Source organism: Carcharodon carcharias, chromosome 5, assembly GCF_017639515.1.
Source record: "Carcharodon carcharias isolate sCarCar2 chromosome 5, sCarCar2.pri, whole genome shotgun sequence".
Classification (NCBI taxonomy): domain Eukaryota; kingdom Metazoa; phylum Chordata; class Chondrichthyes; order Lamniformes; family Lamnidae; genus Carcharodon; species Carcharodon carcharias.
The window spans coordinates 168,395,638-168,416,650 of NC_054471.1; the positions used below are offsets into that span (position 1 = coordinate 168,395,638).

At 42.0% G+C, this 21,013-nt stretch overlaps 1 protein-coding gene across 5 annotated transcripts in view; it reads left to right on the top strand.

Moving 5' to 3' along the window:
• Window positions 1-504: 504 nt before the first annotated feature.
• The window catches only part of mboat2b (membrane bound O-acyltransferase domain containing 2b), a 169,437-nt gene continuing 148,928 nt past the window's right edge, over window positions 505-21,013 (top strand). For 2 of the 5 annotated variants that reach the window (XM_041187537.1, XM_041187538.1), the window contains exon 1: window positions 505-657. In XM_041187537.1, the coding sequence (XP_041043471.1) occupies window positions 571-657 (87 nt within the window). In that variant the 5' untranslated portion in view covers window positions 505-570. Of the gene's footprint in view, window positions 658-820; window positions 1,252-1,316; window positions 1,488-21,013 lie in introns of those variants that run through there. The other 3 variants (XM_041187539.1, XM_041187541.1, XM_041187540.1) reach the window with 3 other exon arrangements.

Below are 21,013 nucleotides of genomic sequence, written 5' to 3' on the forward strand. Positions count from 1 at the left end.
GCCATAAAAACCCAAACTCATCAGCATGGAGTGAAACGTTTAAATTAAATAGCCATTGCTTTTGCTTCTTGTAAATGGCACCCCAATCTCAGTTAAAAAGTTCAGCACAATACAAATATTTAAAAGGAAGAACAGTAAAAGTCTAATGAAAAGAGTAAGTGAGTGTTGAAATTAGCTTGATTAGAGGATGGCTGCAGTTTATCCAACAGCCCATTAAGGTGCACCAGCCCTCCAATGCCACATAATGCCCACCCTATTTTCATTCATTCAATCCTGATGCCCATAAATAGCCCACTGGTTTAAAATATCCACAACAAAATTGCGTGACGTATTATGACTGACAGCGCGATTTGCCAATAGCGAAGCGAGATCCTCTGTGGGCCTCGCCCCTCACACGCGGCGCGGACCAATGGGGGCTGCAGCCGGGGCGCGGGTTGTAGGGGTGGCTGGGGGGGCTGCTGCGGAGACGGGCGTCGTGATTGGCCGCCGGTGTGAGCTGGGGCGGGCCGGGGAGGCGGGGATTGCTCCCTGTTGTTATGGCTGTGAGAAGGCAGCGTCTCCCTGTTCAACATGGCTTCGAGTGGCAGCAACAGCGGCACCACCGGCTCTACTCTCCTGCTGCCCCTCAGCGAGGCGATAAACCTTTCCATCGATCAGGTACGTGGCTCGTTTCACGGCCGCCGTTTCTCCCCCGCCGCCATGTTAAAGTTTGAATTGCGGCCGAAGTCTTCCCCCTCACGGCCCCCCCTCGGCCCCGGGGAGAGGGGGGTGGGGGGGCGCGAAGCAGCAGTCGCCGGCTCCTGGAATATTTTCACAGCAACAGTTCCCGTGGCTGGGCTGTTAAACCCCGAGTGTCAAATATCTCACTGCATTGATGTCTCTTCCATGGCCAATTGCCCCAAATAAATGCCAGACGATGTCTTAGACAGCCCCCTCCCTTGTGAGGGTGGGAGATTTGTTTTTAAATTTTTGACGAGCTCAGGGCCGCCGCCGCCGCCTCTGCCCCGGCTTTTCCTCATAAACACTTATTGACCAATTTTCGTTTGGAAAATCCCCGTTTCATGAACAGATTTGTCAAACTCTTTTGTGTTTTTTTTCTTCTTCTCTCCCTGGATCTTTTTGAGCGTCAGTGCCTCCCAGTCAGTTTTTAAATCAGAGTAGTTACGCCTGCCTGTAATGGAAATACATGGAAATCGCCTCGCAAGTTAAGTATTCGGTCCTGTCGTGGTTCTATAGCAGTCCCACAGGCAGGTTTGTATTTATTTGGTTTTTTTTTTGTTTTTGTTGTTGATTTGTGTAATGTTCTGTTTTCCTAGCAATGAGAATTCCCCGCCTCGGATAATCTGATCAATGGTTGATGTAACATAGCTCACAGGATATCTTTTAACACCTAGCTGCTAAACTTGCTGGTAAAGAAGCTTCAAGAAGGACGACGTGTTTAGAAAAATGTCCAGTGTTCGGGTTTATCCACCAGCCTATCGAATTAGGTTGGACGAGTATTATTATCTCAGTGTTCCCGAGAATATAAGAATGATGGTGTATTTTGAACTAAACTACATACTCGAAATGCCTACCACTACTGTTTGCTAGCCCATTTCGAAATACGAGGCATTCTCTCTCCCTCCCAAGTTGTACTAATTTATTTTGTGTGTGTGAGAGAGCGATCTTATACGCAAACGTACATATTAACATTAGGTCAACAAAAGATAATGTACTTTATTTGTGCATGTCCAAGGCACCTTGGATATTTATGATTTCAAGCTGCTGGAAGGTTCAACGTGAGTAACTTTTTGATCCCTCCACCCAGAATTGCTATTAAACATTCCAAGGGCAGGTGTGGCTTAGTTTTCTCCACTACTCAGTTGGCCTTGTGCCTAAAGAGTCAGTAGTGTTTTGTAATATTTACTGTTGTACCATTTTAAAAAAAAATCTCTCATCGCAGGTGTTAATATATTTCACAAAGTGACAAACTGTGTTTTAGATGAGAAACAATGACTTTAACAAGTTTGCCAACTGTATTCTTTCCTCCTTTGTCACTGACCCCCTGCCCCCACTCCACAGTGTTTTAACATAGCTATTTTTGGAGGGTGGTAAGGCTCAGTAGTAGAAGCAAGTTGATCACACCTGTACCTACATGATATACTGATTGAGATGAAATGGTAGTCATTGTAACCTAAGTAACACAAATACAACTCTGCCTTTTTTAAAAACTAGATGGAGCTTTATTTTAAAATTAGCTTTTATATTGGCAGTAATAAGTTTTTTGATTAAATGGTCATCTGATATTACAATTTTTTGCTGGGAGTGGGTTAGGTAAACTTGTGCTCATTAAGAGCACCTTGTAATAAAGGTTTTCTTTCATTCATGGGATGTGGGCATTACTTGCAAGGCCAGAATTTGTTGCCTGTCCTTTTATTGCCTTTGAGAAGGTGGTGGTGATCGACCTTCTGGAATTGCTGCAGTCCATGTAGTGAAGTTTCACCCATAGTGGTGTTAGACAGGGAGTTCCAGGTTTATGAACCAGTGACAACAAAGGAAAGGTGAAGTATTTCCAGATCAGGTTGGTGTGTGACTTGGAGGGGAACTTAGAGGTGATGGTGTTCCCTTGGAGAGTTACTGTAGTACAACTTGTTGATGGTGCACACAGCTGTCATGATGTGCTGATGGGGGAGGGAGTGAATGTTTAGCAACAACAACTTGTATTTATATATTGCCTTTAACATAAGGCACTTCATAGGAGCATTATAAAGCAAAGTTGGTCACATAAGCTGATAGGGTAGATGGCCAAAAATGTAGCTTTTAAGGGGCATCTTAAGGAAGGAAAGGAAGATAAACGGAAGAGATTTATGCAGGAATTCGAGTTTAGCGCCTAGGTAGCTGAAGATATGGCTGCCAGAGGAAGAGTGAAAACTAGGGATACCCAAGGCCAGAATTAGATGAGTTCTATGCTGGAGGGCTGTGGAGTTGGAGGAGATTGCAGAGATAGGGAGATGGAAATACACGTTATTAGTGATGGAGGATACGTGGTTGGAAGTTCCTCAGGTTCAAATACGACACCAAGGTTGTGAACATTCTGGTTCAGCCACAGACTATTACTGGGTATAGGGTTGGAGACAGTCACTAGGGAACAGAGTTTGTAGCAGGGACCAAATACAGTGACTTTGGTTTTCCCAATGTTTGGTTGGAGGAAATATCTGCTCATCCAGCACTTGATGTCGGACAAGCAGTATGATAGTTTAAATGTAGTGAGCCAGGTTCCTAATCCAAGCAGGATGTTGTATTTCTTGAGTGTTTTTGAACCTGTACTTGTCTAGGCACCGTCACACTCCTGGCTTGTGCCAAATTGATGGTGGAAAGGCTTCAGGGGGTCTGGAGGTGAATCACTTGTTGCTGAATATCCAGCCTCTGACCAGCGCTTGTAACCATAGTATTTGGTGCTGGTCCAATTAAGGTTCTGGCCATTGGGACCAGCAGGGCTCTGATGGTGGGGATTTGACAATGGTCATGTCATTGAATGTCATGGGGAGGTTGTTAAACTCTCTTATTGGAGATGGTCTTGTCTGGCACTAGTTAATTGTTGCTTAGCAGCCCAAACCTGGATATCGTTCAAGTTTTGCTGTATGCAGGCACAGTCTGCTTCATTATTTGAAGAATTGTGAATGGAATTGAGCACTGCAGTCATCAGCAAACATCCCTGTTTCTTACCACATGATGGAGGGAAGGTCTTTGAAGTTGGATCAAAGACACTACTCTGAGGAACTTGTGCAATGAGGTCCAGGAGCTGAGAGAAACACAATAATTAAGTAGCCCAGGAAATTACAATAAATACCAAATGACCAGTTACTTTGTGTTGGAGACGTTAGTTGAATGATAACCACTGGCGAGAATACACAGGCCTCTGCTTTTCGAATGTTACTGTGTATGTTTATACGTCCACCTGAACAGGCAGACAGTGCTTGCGTTCAACACATCAGCTGATAAGACAAAGTATGCAATGAAAGCTTAAAAAGTGTAAGGAATAGAAGCAGAAGGGAAGGGGATTGCTATCATTTGCAATCTGGAGTGGGGAAGTTAGCTTAATAGTTTGATTTTTCCTCAGATAAAGTTATGTGGTATCTTCAGAAATTGAGCTGAAAGGAGAAAGGAAAAATAGCACCTGGTGGTTATCTGTGGCAGATGACCTAACTCAAGTGACTTGGATTACACTCTGAAGAATGAAATACTGGTTTACTGTATCTGATTCTTCCTACATTGTTCTTCCTAAATTTAGTTTATAATTAATTTTTGGAGGTAATAAATAAAGAGAAGTAATTTTTACACCCAAAGTGTAAATAGGCTATATGGATATTGCATGATGTTTGTTGATACATGACTGAATAATGTATGTTCATTTTTGGTTCAATTTTTAATGTGTTCAGCTTGCGCAACTCTGTCCCTGTATGCATGTATTAGATTAAAAAAAAATTATAGTCAGTTTTAGGAGAAGATAGCTTATCTTGTTAAACCATTTTGGCTATCTATTGACCCATTTGCATGTAGTGCATGTGACTATCAAGGTATTCTAGCTGAATGCAAAAACCAAAATACTGTGAATGCTGGAACTCTGAAATAAAAAGAGAAACACTCAGATCAGGCAGCATTTGTGGAGAGTGAAACATTTCAGGTTAATGACATCTTTAGAACAGGAAGAAGTTGGAGATGTAACTGGTTTGAAATAAATATGGAAGTAAGGAAAGGGTTCAGTTGGGGTGGGAACAAAAGATGAGGTCTTTGATTGGGTGGAAGGCAGAGAGATTAAATGACAAGATTGGTGCAAGGCAAAAAGCGATGGTAATGAGCCAAGTAAAGAAACAAAAGAGGGGTCAACAGGAGGTTTAAGTGGGAATACAGTAACCTCTGATTTTGGTTTCAGCTTTCGAATCACACTGCAGAGAAGTAAAATTTTATTCAAGGTTGTATGATTGCATTTTCCACTTTGTCAGCCACTGGAATTGCCTTCAGAAAATGCTCTGGTGTTTTTCCCTTCCTTACAGGATGACACCGGCTTGTGATAGGGTATGGTTTTATGGTTGGCAGAAGCTTTTAGTTTTCAAAAGGACATAAGAAAAAGGAGCAGGAGCAGACATTGTGCCATTTGAGCCTGCTCCATCATTCAGTACAATCATGGTTGATCATATGCCTCAACCTCTGCTCCCCATATCCCTTGTTTCCTGAGAGACCAAAAATCTGCCCATCTCAACCTCGAATATGCTCTGAGCATCTGCAACCCTCTAGGGTAGAGAATTCTAAACCTCAGTGGAAAAAAACTCCTCATCACAGTTATAAATGATTAACCTCTTATCCTAATACTGTTTTATAGATGCTCCAGTCAGGGGAAACAACCTCTGTCTATTCTGTCAAACCTCTTCAGCTATATTTCAATGTGATCACTTCTCATTCTAAACTCCAGAGTAGAGGCCTACTTTACTTGGCCTCTCATCATAGGACAACCCTCTCAACCTAGGAACCAATTTTGTGAACCTTTGCTGTACCACCCCCATGGCAAGTATATCTTTCCTTAAATATAGAGATCAGAACTACACAGTGCTCCAGGTGTAGTCTCACCAAAGCCCTGTACGTTTGTAGAAAGGCTTCCTTACTCTTGTACTCCAACCATTTGTAATAAAGGCTAAATTACCATAAGGTGTAAGAGCAGAAGTAAGCCATTTGGCCCATCGAGTCTGGTCTGCCATTCAATGAGATCATGGCTAATCTGATAATCCTCAACTCCACTTTCCTGCCTTCCCCATAACCCTTGATTCCTTTACTGATTAAAAATCTGTCTTTCTCTGCCTTGAATATACTTAACGATTCTGCTTCTACAGCCCTCTGCGGTAAAGAATTCTACAGATTAACTGCCCTCTGAGAGGAGAAATTCCTCCTCATCTATTTTAAAGGGGTGACCCCTTACTCTGAGATTATGCCTTCTGGTCCTAGAGCCCCCCACAAGGGGAAACAACCTCTCAGCATCTACCCTGTCAAGCCCCATTTTTCTTCCTATTTGCTTGCTGTACCTTTTTGCTAACTTTCTGCATTCTTTTTATGTGTACACTCAAGCCTACCTGAGCATTTATGTTTTAAAGTTCCACATCTTTCTTGGAAAAAAAAAACTTTTCTGTTCTTGCTGCCAAAATGAATAACTCACACCTCCCCATATCATACTCCATCTACCACCTTGTTACCCTTTACTTAACCTGTCTATATCTCCTTGCAGCTTCTTTGCACCCTCCTCATAGTTTACATTTCCACCTAGCTTTGTATCACTGGCAAACTTAGAGGCCGATGGCAATGTATCTAAGCCATTTATACAGATTGAGAGTAGCTAAGGCCCCATCGTTGTAACAAGTGGAGTACCACAAAGGATCAGTCCGTCAACTTTTTCTTGTCTCTTTTATTCCTACTCTCTGCTTCCTGTCAGTTAACCAGTTCTTTTTTCATGCTATCCTATTACCTCCAACTCATTGAGCCCTCATCTAGCATATTAACCTGTTTGTGTAGCGCCTTATTGAATGCTTTTTGGAAACCCAGGTATACTACATCTATTGGCTCCCCTTTATCTACCTTACCAGGTACATCCTCAAAAAACTCAAATTTACCAAGCATGTTTTTCCTTTCAGGGTGGGCGGGGAGGTGGTGGGGTAAACATGTTGACTTTGTCTGATCATATCATGATTGATAAGTGCCTTGTTAAGACTTCCTAATAGATCCCAGCATTTTCCTGATGACTGATGTCAGACTAACTGCCCTGTAGTTCCCTGTTTTCTTTTTTCCTCGTTTCTTGGAAAGTGTTGTTACATTTCCTTCCAGTCGCTGGGGCCGTTTTAGAATCTAGGAAATTTTGGAAAATCAAAACTACATCCACTGTCTCTGCATCTACCTCTTTTAGAATCCTAGGATGTAGGCCTTTAGATCCTGGGGATTTGTTGGCTTTTAGTCCCATAAATTTCTCTATTTCTTTGCTGATATTAATTACCTTTTAAGTTCCTCAATCTTACTTGCCCCTTGGTTTCCCTCTTTCTGGTATGGAAGTTTTGTCATCTTCTGTGAAGACAGACAAGAAATATTTGTTCAACATCTCTGCTATTTACTCATACCTCATGCCATCAGCCAGCCCCTAAAGGATCAATGCTTACTTTGGCTACTTGGTTTTTTATATACTTGTGAAAGCCTTTGCAATCTGTTTTTACATTCCTGGTTACTTTGCTTTTATTTTTTTCCCCTTTTTTAATAAACTTTTTGCCCTTTGGTTTCTTACATAATATTGACTGTCCATAGGACATGTTGCCAGAATACCTGATGAGTGCTTGCAAAAAAAAAAGCTTTTTGATGGCGAGTTAATTGAAAGGCAACTCTCACTTGGAGGCCAGGAAAGTTCTTCAAGGACACCTTGAAGGTCTCACTGAAGGGTTTCAACATCACCCTGAGACATAGGAGAACCTTGTACAGGATTGCTCTGTATGATACAGTCTCATCAGCAATAGCTCCACTTACTATGAACAGCACAAACCAACTGGAAACGTGAGCTTTGCAAGTCCAGAGCTGCAAGCGCCTCTTCTGTAACAACAATGCATGTGTGTCTGACATACAATGGATCTTTTTGTGCTCAAATTGGACTGATGAGTCATCTTTGAACACCTTGCATCTGAATCTTTGAATTCTAATTTGTGTCATGGTTGTCTTTGACAATGAAGGATGAACACACAAAATTGACTGTACTTCTAAAGTAATTCATTGGTATGAAGCATATTGGATTTTCCCGCTAAAGAAGTAAACAGGAAAAGGAAATGCTTTGTTTGGAAAACCTGAATGAATGCAGGAGGAAAATCTTAGTTTCTGTGTTTCACTGTTTTGTGCTTCAGAACAGCGGCAGTCAATTCACTTGAGTCACGAAGTAGGTTCTTGTGGTTTATGTATTCTTTTTGGTGAATGTAACATTTTCATCTGGGAATCTCTTCAAACTCTTACATCAAATTGTCAAGAGCCCAATACTTGATAATATAATTCAACATGTAGTCATGTTTTACTCTCTTTCCATCATGCCAATCATGTTGGTGGCACAGCATCAACACTCTTTAATTCTCAGCTTGAACAGCTTGATCTTTCAGGTGTACATCTAGTAAGCCAGTTGCATTTTGTGTAGGTGGCATCTGTTGAATGATATGTTTTGCACAATATCTAGTTAAACTCTGTTTAAAATACCATTGTCAAGTGCATGCTAGATATACTATACTGTAGTTGAAAAATAAAAATTAATTGGCTTAATTTGTCTCTGAACATGTGTATGGCCTTCACTTTCATCCACTCTTGTTGATCCAAATATATAAAGGACAGAAAAGAAAGTAAATCTTAGATGTCTACGTCCATTGTTTTGTGGTTTTCACAGGGAGATCCCTATCCCAGGGTTGTTGCAATGCATTGTCAGCAGCAAATGATTTTGTTTTTGAATTCCTTATTCCTTTTTAATCCCTTACTTCCACCACACTCTTAATTTTCCTCAGACCTTTCTAGTTTCTAAAATATAGCCACACATACTGGGGTACTTTGGGTTTTAGTTACTATCTGTTCCCTCAAGGAATACCCATTTTTGTAGTCATGGTTGCACAGTAAATCTCAATTAGTTATTCACCAGCTGTGAGTATAATTAAGGAGATGATTGAATGCCAAATAAGGACAGGTGCACTTCACAGAATCTCACAGTGCAGAAGAGGCCCTCTGGCCCATCGAGCCTGCACTGACACATGAGAAACACCTGACGTACCTACCTAATCCCTTTTACCAGCACTTGGCCCATATCCTTGAATGTTATGACATGCCAAGTGCTCATCCAGGTACTTTTTAAAGGATGTGAGGCAACCCGCTTCCCCAGGCAGCGCATTCCAGACCATCACCATCTTCTGGGGGTGGGGGGGGGCGTCCAATCATCTCAGTTCCAGGACATTGCTGCATGAGTTCCTCAGGGTAGTGACCTTGCCCCAACTAACTTCAGCTGCTTCAACAATGACCTCCTCTACATCATAAGGTCAGAAGCAGAAATGTTGACTGATGATTGCAATGTTCAGTCCCACTTGTGACTTCTCAGATACTGAAACAGTCTGTGTGCTTGACATTCAGTGATATTACCATCACAGAATTCACCCACCAACCACAACATTATTCAAGGATGGCTACCATTAACCAGAAACTGAACTGGACCAGCTATATAAATACTGTGGTTACAAGAGTGGGTCAGAGGCTGGGTATTCTGTAGTGAGGAACTCACCTCCTGACTCTCTAAAGCATGACCACTGCCTATAGGAGTATGATGGAGTACTCTCCATTTACCTCAATGAATGCAGCTCCAACAACATTCAAGAAGCTTGACGGCATCCAAGACAGCAGCCCTGCTGCTTGGGATGGCGCCCCATCCCACCACCTTAAGTATTTACTCCCTCTGTGTTGCACAGTGACAGCAGTGTGTATCATCTGCAAGATGCACTGCAGCAATTTGCTAAACCTCCTTCAATAGCAACTTCCAAAACCGAGACCTCTACCAGCTTGAAGGACAAGGGCAGCAGACACATTGGAATGCCACTGCCCCCCCTTCAAGTTCCCCTCCGCTCCTCTCACCATCCTGATTTGGAACTAATATTTCCAATTCTTTACTTGGTCTAAAACTGGAAACTCCCATCCTAAAATACCACTGTGGGTGTGCCTGCAGCAGGTGGACTACTGTGTTTAACCATCAACACCTCCAGGGGAATTAGGATGGGCAGTAAATGCTGGCCTTCCCAGCTATGCTCATATCTCCTGAAATAATTTTTTAAAAATGTTGACTGCACTCAATTCTACCTCTTCATTACCTCTCTTGACCCCCTCCACTACCACGTGTTATCAGTTTGCTTATCCATCATGCAGCATTGGATGCGCAGAAATTTCCTCCACTTAAGTACTGGGAAGACTGACAACATTGTCTTTATCCTCAACATCAACTCTCTTTTTCTGCCTACCAGTTCTATCCTCCACCCTGGCAACTGTCTAAGGTTGAACCAGGCCTTTGCATTCTAGTTGACAATGACCTGAGCTTTCAACTCCATATTCTCTCCATTACAAAACAGTCTACTTCCATCTCGATAGATAAAAACAAAAACTGCAGATGCTGGAAATCCAAAACAAAAATAGAAATACCTGGAAAAACTTAGCAGATCTGGCAGCATCGGCGGAGAAGAGCAAAGTTGACGTTTCGAGTTCTGTTGAAGGGTCATGAGGACTAAGTAGAAATGGGAAAGGGGTGAAATATAAGCTGGTTTAAGGTTGGGGGTGGTGGGCTTGTTGGGACAAGCCACCTCCATCCCCCACCAGGATGGTCTGAGGGCTCTCAGTTTCTTCCTTGAACAGAGGCCCGAACAATCCCCATCTACCGCTACTCTCCTCTGTCTGGCTGAATTTGTTTTCACACTGAACAATTTCTCCTTCAACTCCTCTCACTTCCTCCAAATAAAAGGTGTGGCAATGGGTACCCGCATGGGTCCCAGCTATGCCTGTCTCTTTATGGGATATGTGGAACATTCCTTGTTCCAGTCCTACTCTGGCCCCTTCCCACAACTCTTTCTCCGGTACATCAATGATTACTTTGGTGCTGCTTCATGCTCTCGTTGGGACCTGGAAAAATTTATTAATTTTGCTTCCAATCTCCACCCCTCCCATCATTTTCACATGGTCCATCTCTGACACTTCCCTTCCCTTCCTCGACCTCTGTCTCAATTTCTGGTGATAGACTGTCCACCAATATCCATTACAAGCCTACCGACTCCCACAGCTACCTCGACTACAGCTCCTCACACCCCGCTTCCTGTAAGGATTCCATCCCATTCTCTCAGTTCCTTCGCCTCCATCGCATCTATTCCGAGGATGCTACCTTCAAAAACAGTTCCTCTGACATGTCCTCCTCCTTCCTTAACCGAGGTTTTCCACCCGTGGTAGTTGACAGGGTAGTGTTCAGCCCATCTCCCGCGCATCCGCCCTCATGCCTTCTCCTTCCTCCCAGAAACATGATAGGGTCCCCCTTGTCCTCACTTATCACCCCACCAGCCTCCGCATTCAAAGGATCATCCTCCACCATTTCCACCAACTCCAGCATGATGCCACCACCAAACACATCTTCCCTTCACCCCCCCAGCGGCATTCCGTAGGGATCGTTCCCTCCGTGACACCCTGGTCCACTCCTCCATCACCCCCTACTCCTCAACCCCTACCTACGGCACCTCCCCATGCAAACGCAAAAGATGCAACACCTGCCCCTTCACTTCCTCTCCCCTCACCATCCAAGGGCCCAAACACTCCTTTCAAGTGAAGCAGCATTTCACTTGCATTTCCCCCAACTTAGCCTACTGCATTCATTGCTCCCAATGTGGTTTCCTCTACATTGGAGAGACCAAACGCAGACTGGGTGACTGCTTTGCAGAACACCTTCGGTCTGTCCGCAACCATTACCCAGACCTCCCTGTCGCTTGCCATTTTAACACTCCACCCTACTGTCTTGCCCACATGTCTGTCCTTGGCTAGCTGCATTGTTCCAGTGAAGCTCAACGTAAACTGGAGGAACAGCACCTCATCTTCCGACTAGGCACTTCACAGCCTTCCTGACTGAATATTGAGTTCAACAACTTTAGATCTTAAACTGCTTCCTCCATCCCCACCCCCTTTCCGTTTCTTCCCCCTTCCTTTTGTTTTTTCCAATAATTTATATAGATTTTTCTCTTCCCACCCTATTTCCATTATTTTTAAATGTATTCCACCCATCGGTTATTTTACCCCAACCCCACTAGAGCGACCTTGCTTGTCCTGCTCTCCACTTTAATCAGCACATTCTTTTAGATAATATCACCACCTTCAACACCTCCTTTGTTCTTTTGTCTGTGACATCTTTTGGTTATCTCCTCCTATCACTGCTAGCTTGTCCCAACAACTCCCACCACCACCACCACCTTAAACCAGCTTATATTTCACCCCTTTCCCATTTCTACTTAGTTCTGTTGAAGGGTCATGAGGACTCGAAACGTCAACTTTGCTCTTCTCCGCCGATTGCTGCCAGACATGCGGAGTTTTTCCAGGTATTTCTGTTTTTGTTTTCCATCTCTATGGAATTCCTCATTTACTGCTGAAACTGTTTACTTACTGCTTGTTTAATTTAATCACTTGTCCACCAGTGCCTTGATTTTAGAAATTTTAACGCTAGAGCCCTTTTTTCTGAGTTTTCCCTAAATGCACCCCCCTCCCCCAACACACACACACACAAAACCATAGCAAACACCGTATCTCTATAACCTCTTCCAGTCCTACAACCTTTAGTTCTGGCCTCTTGTCCATCCCTAACTTTCTTCGCTTCAGCATTGGTTGCTGCTCTTTCAATTGTCTAGGCCCTAAGCTCTGAAATTCCCTTCATAAACCTCTTTGTCTCCCTCTAAGACACTTCTTAACTGACCTTTTTTTCCTTTTCAAATATCTTCTTTGACTCAGGTACATTATTCAAATTAAGCAGTGTTAGGAGAGATCCAGGATGTGGGTGAGGGAATAAGTTTCTTTGCAGGTTGTGGAGTGAGCTGTGTCTCCTTGGTGATGATGGGGTTAAGGTGCCGGGGAACTGTGGACAATAAAAGATTCTGCTTGATTTTCTCCAGTTAGATGATTTATTTACTTACATTCTCTGACAGGAACAGAAGAATTAAATGCCCATATATGCATGACCCCTTTCCAAGTTCATTTTCTGTCTCCCAGTTAGCAGCAACTCAAAATTTTCTAGATCCATCCCTCTTTTATTTAAAGAAATGGCCTCTTTATGTGCTTTAACTTGTCCTTGCAGTACAAGTGTGGGATGTGTTATGTACATCTGCATCTTAAATTAGAAATTCAGCTTGTGGGATGGTGCATGAACGTAAAAGCTAATTTTAGGAGGGACAATTTTGTAGGTTGGCTCATGGGGAGGGGGGAGAAATGAAGGGCATTTAAAAATTGATCCACTGCTGCTGGCTCTTTGGATTGCAGTTCACAGCTTTAGCTAAATAGTTACCTTTGAATGTACCTGCATTTTTAGTTTTTTTTTCAGTTTGACAGTGTTTGTGTTGATTGGGTTTCAGAAGTAATTTGGGGAAGGGTTTGCAAAAATAAGGGTATATTGAATTTAGAAAATAAATGAATTGACACGTACTAAATATGACAGGGCAGGTGATGTGCTGTGACTGCAGAATATGGGAGCCCCTGGATTCCAGTGTGATACAGGGCAAACATGGCTGCAGCAAGTGTCTGTGACTTGAGGAGCTTTGGCTTGGAGTCATTGAGCTGGAGGCTGAGCTGCAGACACTGGTGAATCAGGGAGGGGGAAAGTTGCCTGGACACTTTGTTCCAGGAGGCAGTCACATCCCTGAGGATAGGGCCTTCTGATTTGGTCAGGGACAAGAAGGTGTGCCTGTGAGTGAGGTAGGTATGGGGGCCCAGAAGGTAAAAGTGGACGAGCCTCGTGTTTGAGGTTCTTGAAGTCTGTATGGATTAAAGCAAGAGCTGCATGGTGGATGAGCAAACTAACCATGGTACTGTGGTACAGGAAGCCATTCAAACAGAGGGGTGAGTTAATAGGAATGTAGTGGTAGTTGGGACAGTATCGTCAGAGGAATAGATACAGTTCTCTGCAGCCAAGAACGGAGTCCTGATGGCTGTGTTGCCTGCCCAGTGCCAGGGTTTGAGATATCTGCTCGGGGTTGGAGATGAACTTGCAGTAGGAAAGGGAGGACCCAGTTGTCATGGCCCTTGTTGATACCAATTGCTTAGATAGGACTAGGAATGAGATTTTGCTTGGGGATTGATTACCTAGGGGCTAAATTTAAAAAGCAGAACCTCAAAGGTAATAATCTCTGGCTCAGGTAATAATCCATAGTGGGAGCTGTATGGTTGAACCTGAACCGTGCTGAACCGATGTTCTGTTGAGTTGCATAACTAGGATGGTAGAGAAGGCTTTAAAGCAAAAAGTTGGGGGAAGAGATCATGCGAGAGGAGATGATGTAAATCAAAGGGATTCACCGAGGTAATATGTCAGGGTAGTGATTTGGATAATGAAACCAGGGTGTGGCAGGAAGGGTCAGACAGTACAAACTTAATGTGCCAGCAGATCAGGCTGTAGAGTGCAAAAATGGTAAAAAGACAGAGTTATAGGCTCTGTATCTGAATGCATGCAAAATGAATGAATTGTTAGCACGATAGAAATAAGTATGTATGACCTGATAGCCATTAGAGAGACATGATTGCAGGGTGACCAAAGCTGAGATTAAATATTGAAGGTTATTTGACATTTCAAAAGGGTAGGAAGCTAGGAAAAGGTGGGGCAGCTCCATTAATTAAGAATGCCATTGGACAGTGGCATGCGTTGGCCTTGACTCGAGAGAGCAAGAGGTAGAATCAGTTTGCATAGAGAAATAATAAAGCTAAGAGGTAACTTGTAGGGTGTAGTTTATAGGCCCCCAAATAGTAGTTGCATGGCAGGACCGGGCGTACAGGAAGAAATAAATTGGGCATGTAAGAAAGATACAGCTATAATCATGGATGACACCAATTTACATGTAGATTGGTCAAATCAGATTGGCAAATGTAGCCTGGAACATGAGCTCAAAGAAATTGACCTGAATACACTCTTGGAGCAGCACACCCTAGAGCCAACCTGGGAGCAGGCTGTTCTGGACCTGGTGATGAGAGGATTAATCAATAATCTCATTGTAAAGGAGCCTCTAGGTGACAGTGATCATGTAAACTAGAAACAGGAGAAGACCATTCGGCCCTTTGAGCCTGTTCTGCCATTCAATATGATCATGGCTAATCCTCTATCTCAACGCTTTCTCTCCGTATCCCTTGATGCCCCTAATATCCAAAAATTTATCAATTTATTTCTTGAATATACCCAGTGACCTAACCTTCACAGCCTCTGTGACAGAGAATTCCACAGGTTGACCACCCTCTGAGTGAAGACATTTTCCTCATCTCAGTCCTAAATGGTCTGCCCTGTATCCTGAGATTGTGGCCCCTGGTTCTAGATTCCCCAACCAGGGGAAACATCCTCCCTGCATCCAATCTGTCTAGCCCGGTTAGAATTTTATACATTTCAATCAGATCCCCTCTCTTCTAAACTCTAGTGAATACAGGCCCAGTTGAACCAACCTCTCCTCATATGACAGTCCTGCCATCCCTGGTATCAGCCTAGTGAACCTTCGCTGCACTCTCTCTATGGCAAGTATACCCTTTCTTAAGTAAGGCGACCAAAACTGCGTGCAATACTCCAGGTGTGGTCTCACCAAGGCCCTGCATAAGTAAGACATCCCTACTTTACAGCACTAGTCACTGCCTGCCACCCAGAAAAAGACCCATTTATTCCCACTCTCTTTCCGCCCTGTCAACTAACTCTCAATCCATGCCGGTATATTACCCCTGATCCCATGTGTTTTAATTTTGCCCACTAGCCTCTTATGTGGGACCTTATCAAAAGCCTTCTTGAAATCTAAATACACCACATCCACTGGTTCTCCCTTACCTATTCTACTAGTTACATCCTCAAAAAAAAACTCCAGTAGATTAGTTAAGCATGATTTCTCTCTCATAAACTCATGCTGACTGCCTAATCCTGCTTTCCAAGTGTTCTGTTACCAGGTCTTTTATATTTATCTCTAGCATTTTCCCCACTACTGATGTTAGGCTAACTGGTCTGTAATTATGTTTATTCTCTTTTTTTTAATTAGTGGGGTTACATTTGCTACCCTCCAATCTGTAGGAACTGCTCCAGAGTCTATAGAATTTTGGAAGATGACCACCAATATTTCCAGGGCCACTTCCTTTAGTACTCTGGGATGTAGGTTATCAGGCCCTGGGGATTTTTCAGTCTTTAACCGCATTAATTTCTCTAGCATTTTTTTTACTAATACTGATGTTCTTCAATTCCTCCCTCTCACTTGACCCTTAGTTCCCTAACATTTCTGGCAAATTATTTGTCCCCTTTTGCGAAGAGAGAACCAATTTGTATTCAATTCTTCTGCCATTCCTTTGTTCCACATTATAATTTCCCCCCCATTTCTGACTGTAAAGGACCTATGTTTGTCTTCGCTAATCTTTTTCTTTTCACATATATTTATAGAAGCTTTTCCAGTCAGTTTTTATGTTCCTAGCCAGTTTACTCTCTTTCTCCATTTTCCCCATCTTGATCAATCCTTTTGTCCACTTTTGCTGAATTCTGAACTATTCCCAATCCTCAGGCTTGCTGCTTTTTCTGGCAATTTTATGTGTCTTCTCTTTGGATCTAATACTATCCCCAATTTCTTTTGTAAGCCATAGTTGAGCCACCTTTCCTGTTTTATTTTTGCACCAGACAGGAATGAATAATTGGTATAATTCATGCATACGTTCCTTAAATATGAGCCATTGCCTATCCAACGTCAACCTTTTTAGTAAGGTTCCCCAATCCACCATTGCCAACTTGTGCCTCAAATCCTCGTAGTTCCCTTTTTGGATTCAGGACCCTAGTTTCGGATTCAGCTCCTTCACACTCCATCCTAATGAACAATTTTGTCATCTTATGGTCTCTCTTCCCCAAGGGATCGCGCATAACAAGATTTTTAATTAATCCTTTCTCATTGCATAATACCCAGTTTAGGATAACCTGCTCTCTAGTTGGTTCCTCAATGTATTGGTCTAAAAAAACCATCATGTACACACTCCAGGACATCTTCCTTCACAGTATTATTGCTAGTTTGGTTTGTTCAATCAAATGTAGATTAAAGTCACCCATGATTACAGTTGTATCCATTTTGCACGTGGCTCTAATTTCCTGCTTAATCCCTTCCCTTACATCTCCATTATTGTTTGAGGGCCATAGACAACTCCCACCAATGTTTTCTGCCCCTATCACCACCCAAACAGATTCCACATCACAATTTTCTGAGCCAATATCCTTCCTCACTATTGCATTGATTTCCTCCTTTACTAACAATGCTATCCCACCTCCTTTCCCTACTTGTCTGTCCTTCCTAAATATTGAATATCCCTGGATGTTCAGTTCCAGCCTTGGTCACCCTACAGCCATGCCTCCATACTTGCAACTATATCATAACTGTTCACCTATTTGTGCTGTTCATTCATCTACCTTATTGTGAATGCTCCGCGCATTAAGATTTAGACTTTAGACTTGGCTTTATTTTGTGTTAGCAAGGTTAGAAAGACAAGATGACTATGACCTCATTTGTTTTTCGCTCTTGTTCTCTCTGCCTTCCATTTTTGCTGCTTGCTTTTGTCTTTTGTTTCAATCCTTGTTTCCCCCTCCTCTGTCTCCCTGCTGAGGTTCTGCCATTCTAGTTTAAACCCTCCCCGACCGCACTAGCAACACACACACCACACCCCACCCCCACCCCCTGCAACTGAGGACATTGGTCCCGGTTCTGCCCAGATGCACCCCATCCTGTTTGTACTGGTCCCAATGCCCCAGGAATCTGAATCCCTTCCCCTACACCATTTGTACAGCCACGTGTTCATCTGATATATCCTGTTAGTTCTACTCTCGCTAGCACGTGGCACTGGTAGTAATCCTGAGATTACTACCTTTTGGGGTCATGTATTTTAATTTATGTCCCAACTCCCTATATTTAGCTTGTAGGACCTCATCCCTATTTTTACATATGTTGTTGGTACCAATATGTACCACAACCACTTCGCCCTTCCCCTTCAGAATGCCCTGCAGCCTCTCAGACACCCTTGACCCTGGCACCAGGGTAGAATGATAGAATTTCATGCTCAGTTTGAAGGGGAGGTTTGAGTCTAAGACTAGTGTTTTAAACCTGAATAAAGGTAATTATAAAGATATGAAGACAGATCTTGCCAAAGTGAATTGGGAAACTAGGTTAAAAGATGGGACAGTAGAGATTAGTGGTAGACTTTTAAGGAAATATTTAATAACTCTCAGCAAAGATTTATCCCAGTGAGAAAATACTCTGAGAAGGATCATCCATGGCTGAATAAGGAAGTTGAGGATAGCATCAAATTGAAAGAAACACACAAACCTACAGAGATTAGTGATAGGTCAGAAGATTGGTCAAATTTTAAGAACCAGCAATGAATAAGTTCAATAAATGAGGGAGAAAGAGTCTGAGAGAAAGCTAACTATTAATATAAAAGCAGATAGTAAGAGTTTCTGCAATATATAAATAAGGAAAGAGTAACTAAACCTTGTGTTGGTCCTCTAAATAGTGAGCCTGGAGAATTGATAATGGAAAACAAGGAAATGGCAGAGGCATTGAACAGGTATTTTGTGTCTGTCTTTTCTGTGGAAGACTTCGAAAACTTCCCAACCATACTTAAAAATCAAGGAATGAACAGGAGACAGGAACTTAAAACGATCACTATCACTAGGGAAAACGTGCTGGGAAAACTATTAGACCTAAAGACTGACAAGTCCCCAGGACCAGGTCAATAGGACTGATTGGCCTAGTTCTGCTCCTTTGTTCTCAAATGACACTTTCATATACCTGGATGGGAGAGGTTAAGTTGAGCAGCCTTTCGTATGTGCCCTGCTATTCTCAATGTTTCAATGCTAAATACACCTAAGCCAAATTTATTGTGAACGAGCTTTTGTATGGATGATTCCCTTGCATTTAGCCTCCGAAATATTCTTTGCCTATTGTTAAAGCAACCGTATAGTGCTCTTTTAAACTTGGCTGCATTCTCTCCCTAAATTCTCAATATATGTCCTTACTTCATGTGCTGTCAGTATTGAAATTGAGAATATTCACCCAGTCTTTTGCTTTAACTCTTTCTTTCCTTGAAAGTCAAATCTGCAAATTTATTAGCTGTTTAGCATTTCCCTCCTATTTCAATCTTAAGAATTGAAAAATCAGTTTGGTATCACTCAATTATTACTTTCTGATTTATGTTGCCTTCTATATAACCATAAACACCAAATGTTTTTATACCAAACTAGGAATCTCTCAAAAATCTAAACAAATTCAACATAGGCCTCAATACATACCTATGATTAGCGTCACTGCTTTAGCAACTGATTAAAGTAAATTCTATCCTACTGCTGTGGAATTCCAGGAATTTCAGCAGTGACTTGGGGTTACCTTACAGAAGTTGGACTGTTTTTTTTCGTCTCCGAAAATCAAACTTTTAAAAGGTCCTTCACAATGTAAAAACAAGTGGTAATGCTGGGAGTACAGCAGAGGGTCAACTTAAGCTGTGTAACACATCAAGTATCCAATAGTTGTATTGCAAGTACTTAAAGTTGCATTTTCAGAGGTGGATCTAGCGTGAACTTGTGGAAGGGATACGATCATTAAAGATGCAAAATATTTTTTTCCTTGGGGGATGATCTGCAAGCATGATTCCACCTTCAGAAGCATTGCTTTTTTTTTAAACTAGGTGCATTTTCCATCATTTTTTGGAGTGCAATGCAACTCAGCCTTTGAAACTAAAAGCAATTTTTTTTATAATGGTTAAATATTTTCAATATTAAAATTATGCAATTTTTACGAGTTATAATTGATATTTTTGTGAACCTGTTTCCTAATTAAGATTGCATGACTCCACCTGTGCCTCAATGCTAGATATTTTGACAGTTTTATGATCTTGTAAAAGGAGAAGCTTCTTTCAAGGGAATTTTGAATGCATGTTAGCTTATTTTGATAGTTTCATGAGCATTCCAAAGACTTAGCAGTGTTATTATGTAATCCATTAGTTCTGACCTAGTGGATACTGGAAGAGAGGCATTGGGGGTGAAGGGGTTATGAGGATGTGCAGGGGACTTAGGAGTACAAAGGGGAGGGGAAGGCTGGATGGGGTATGGGTGTTGAGAGTAAGGGGACCTAACAACCATCAATAGAACTGGGCTGATATTCTCAGACTGGAGGCAGGCCTTCTAACTTGCGCAACTCCTGCCCACCCACCTCCTTGGTGTGAAAATTCCTTGTGAATGGGCTGACTTCCTGAAATCGAGGACACAACATCAAGAAATGGCTCAAATGGACGTTCCTGTCTTTGAGGAAAACATTTGGCCCTACAACTTCAATGCTGTCTTACACTCAGCCTTTTGAATGGCCAAAAGAAACATCATTTAACTGATCACTTTTAAAAGGTTAGAACAAAATGTACACATTATGCTTTCTTTGAAATAGAAGATGTAACACACAGATTTCTTAACTTCCCATATGCTGGCTAGGAAAAGGCAGTGCCTCATTTGTACAACATTCACAGTTGTGCAGTTTCCATTAGAATTCATTGAACTTCATGTGCACAAGAGCTTGATCTCTTTGCACAAACTGATTTTGTGGCTGTCTGGAATAACTTGACAGAACTGCTAGAAGTAGAAACAGTAAACCTTTCATTTCTCTCTCTCTTTTTCCCCCCCCCACCAAATCCCATTTGTAGTATCTTGCAGTATGGGTATAAGTCCTTCATAACAGCCAAATATTTATTGGTGGTTAATGTTATATAAAGTTCATTGCTGTCCTACAGACAATCAGCAAAACAATAACCTGAAATATTTTAAAGGTTTTTAGTGTTTCTTTCTGAATAAATCTGAGGAAAGTGAAAACTTTATTGAGAGGTTTTACTGTATTTAACACTTCTTATTTCATAAGTTCATGTTTGAACGCTACCTCTCTTGTGTATTATGAATTATTGTTAAACTTCACCAACAGAATAAATGCAATTAAATTAGTAGGTGAGCTATAGTTTGTGTTTGAGTATCTGTGTTCCAAGTTACAATTTAACTGAAGATTGTTTTGTGAGATCTATCCTTAAGGTGTTCAATGGGGAATAACACTTAATATGTAAAGCAGTTGAACCTTATACTGCAAAAAGTAGTCTTTCCTCTTCCTTTTGAAAAAGTAGTTGACCTCTACATGACTGAGAAGTCACAATGTACTGCTACTTAACAGATTTGAAACATCAGTGCACAGTGCCCACTGCTTAGAATTTA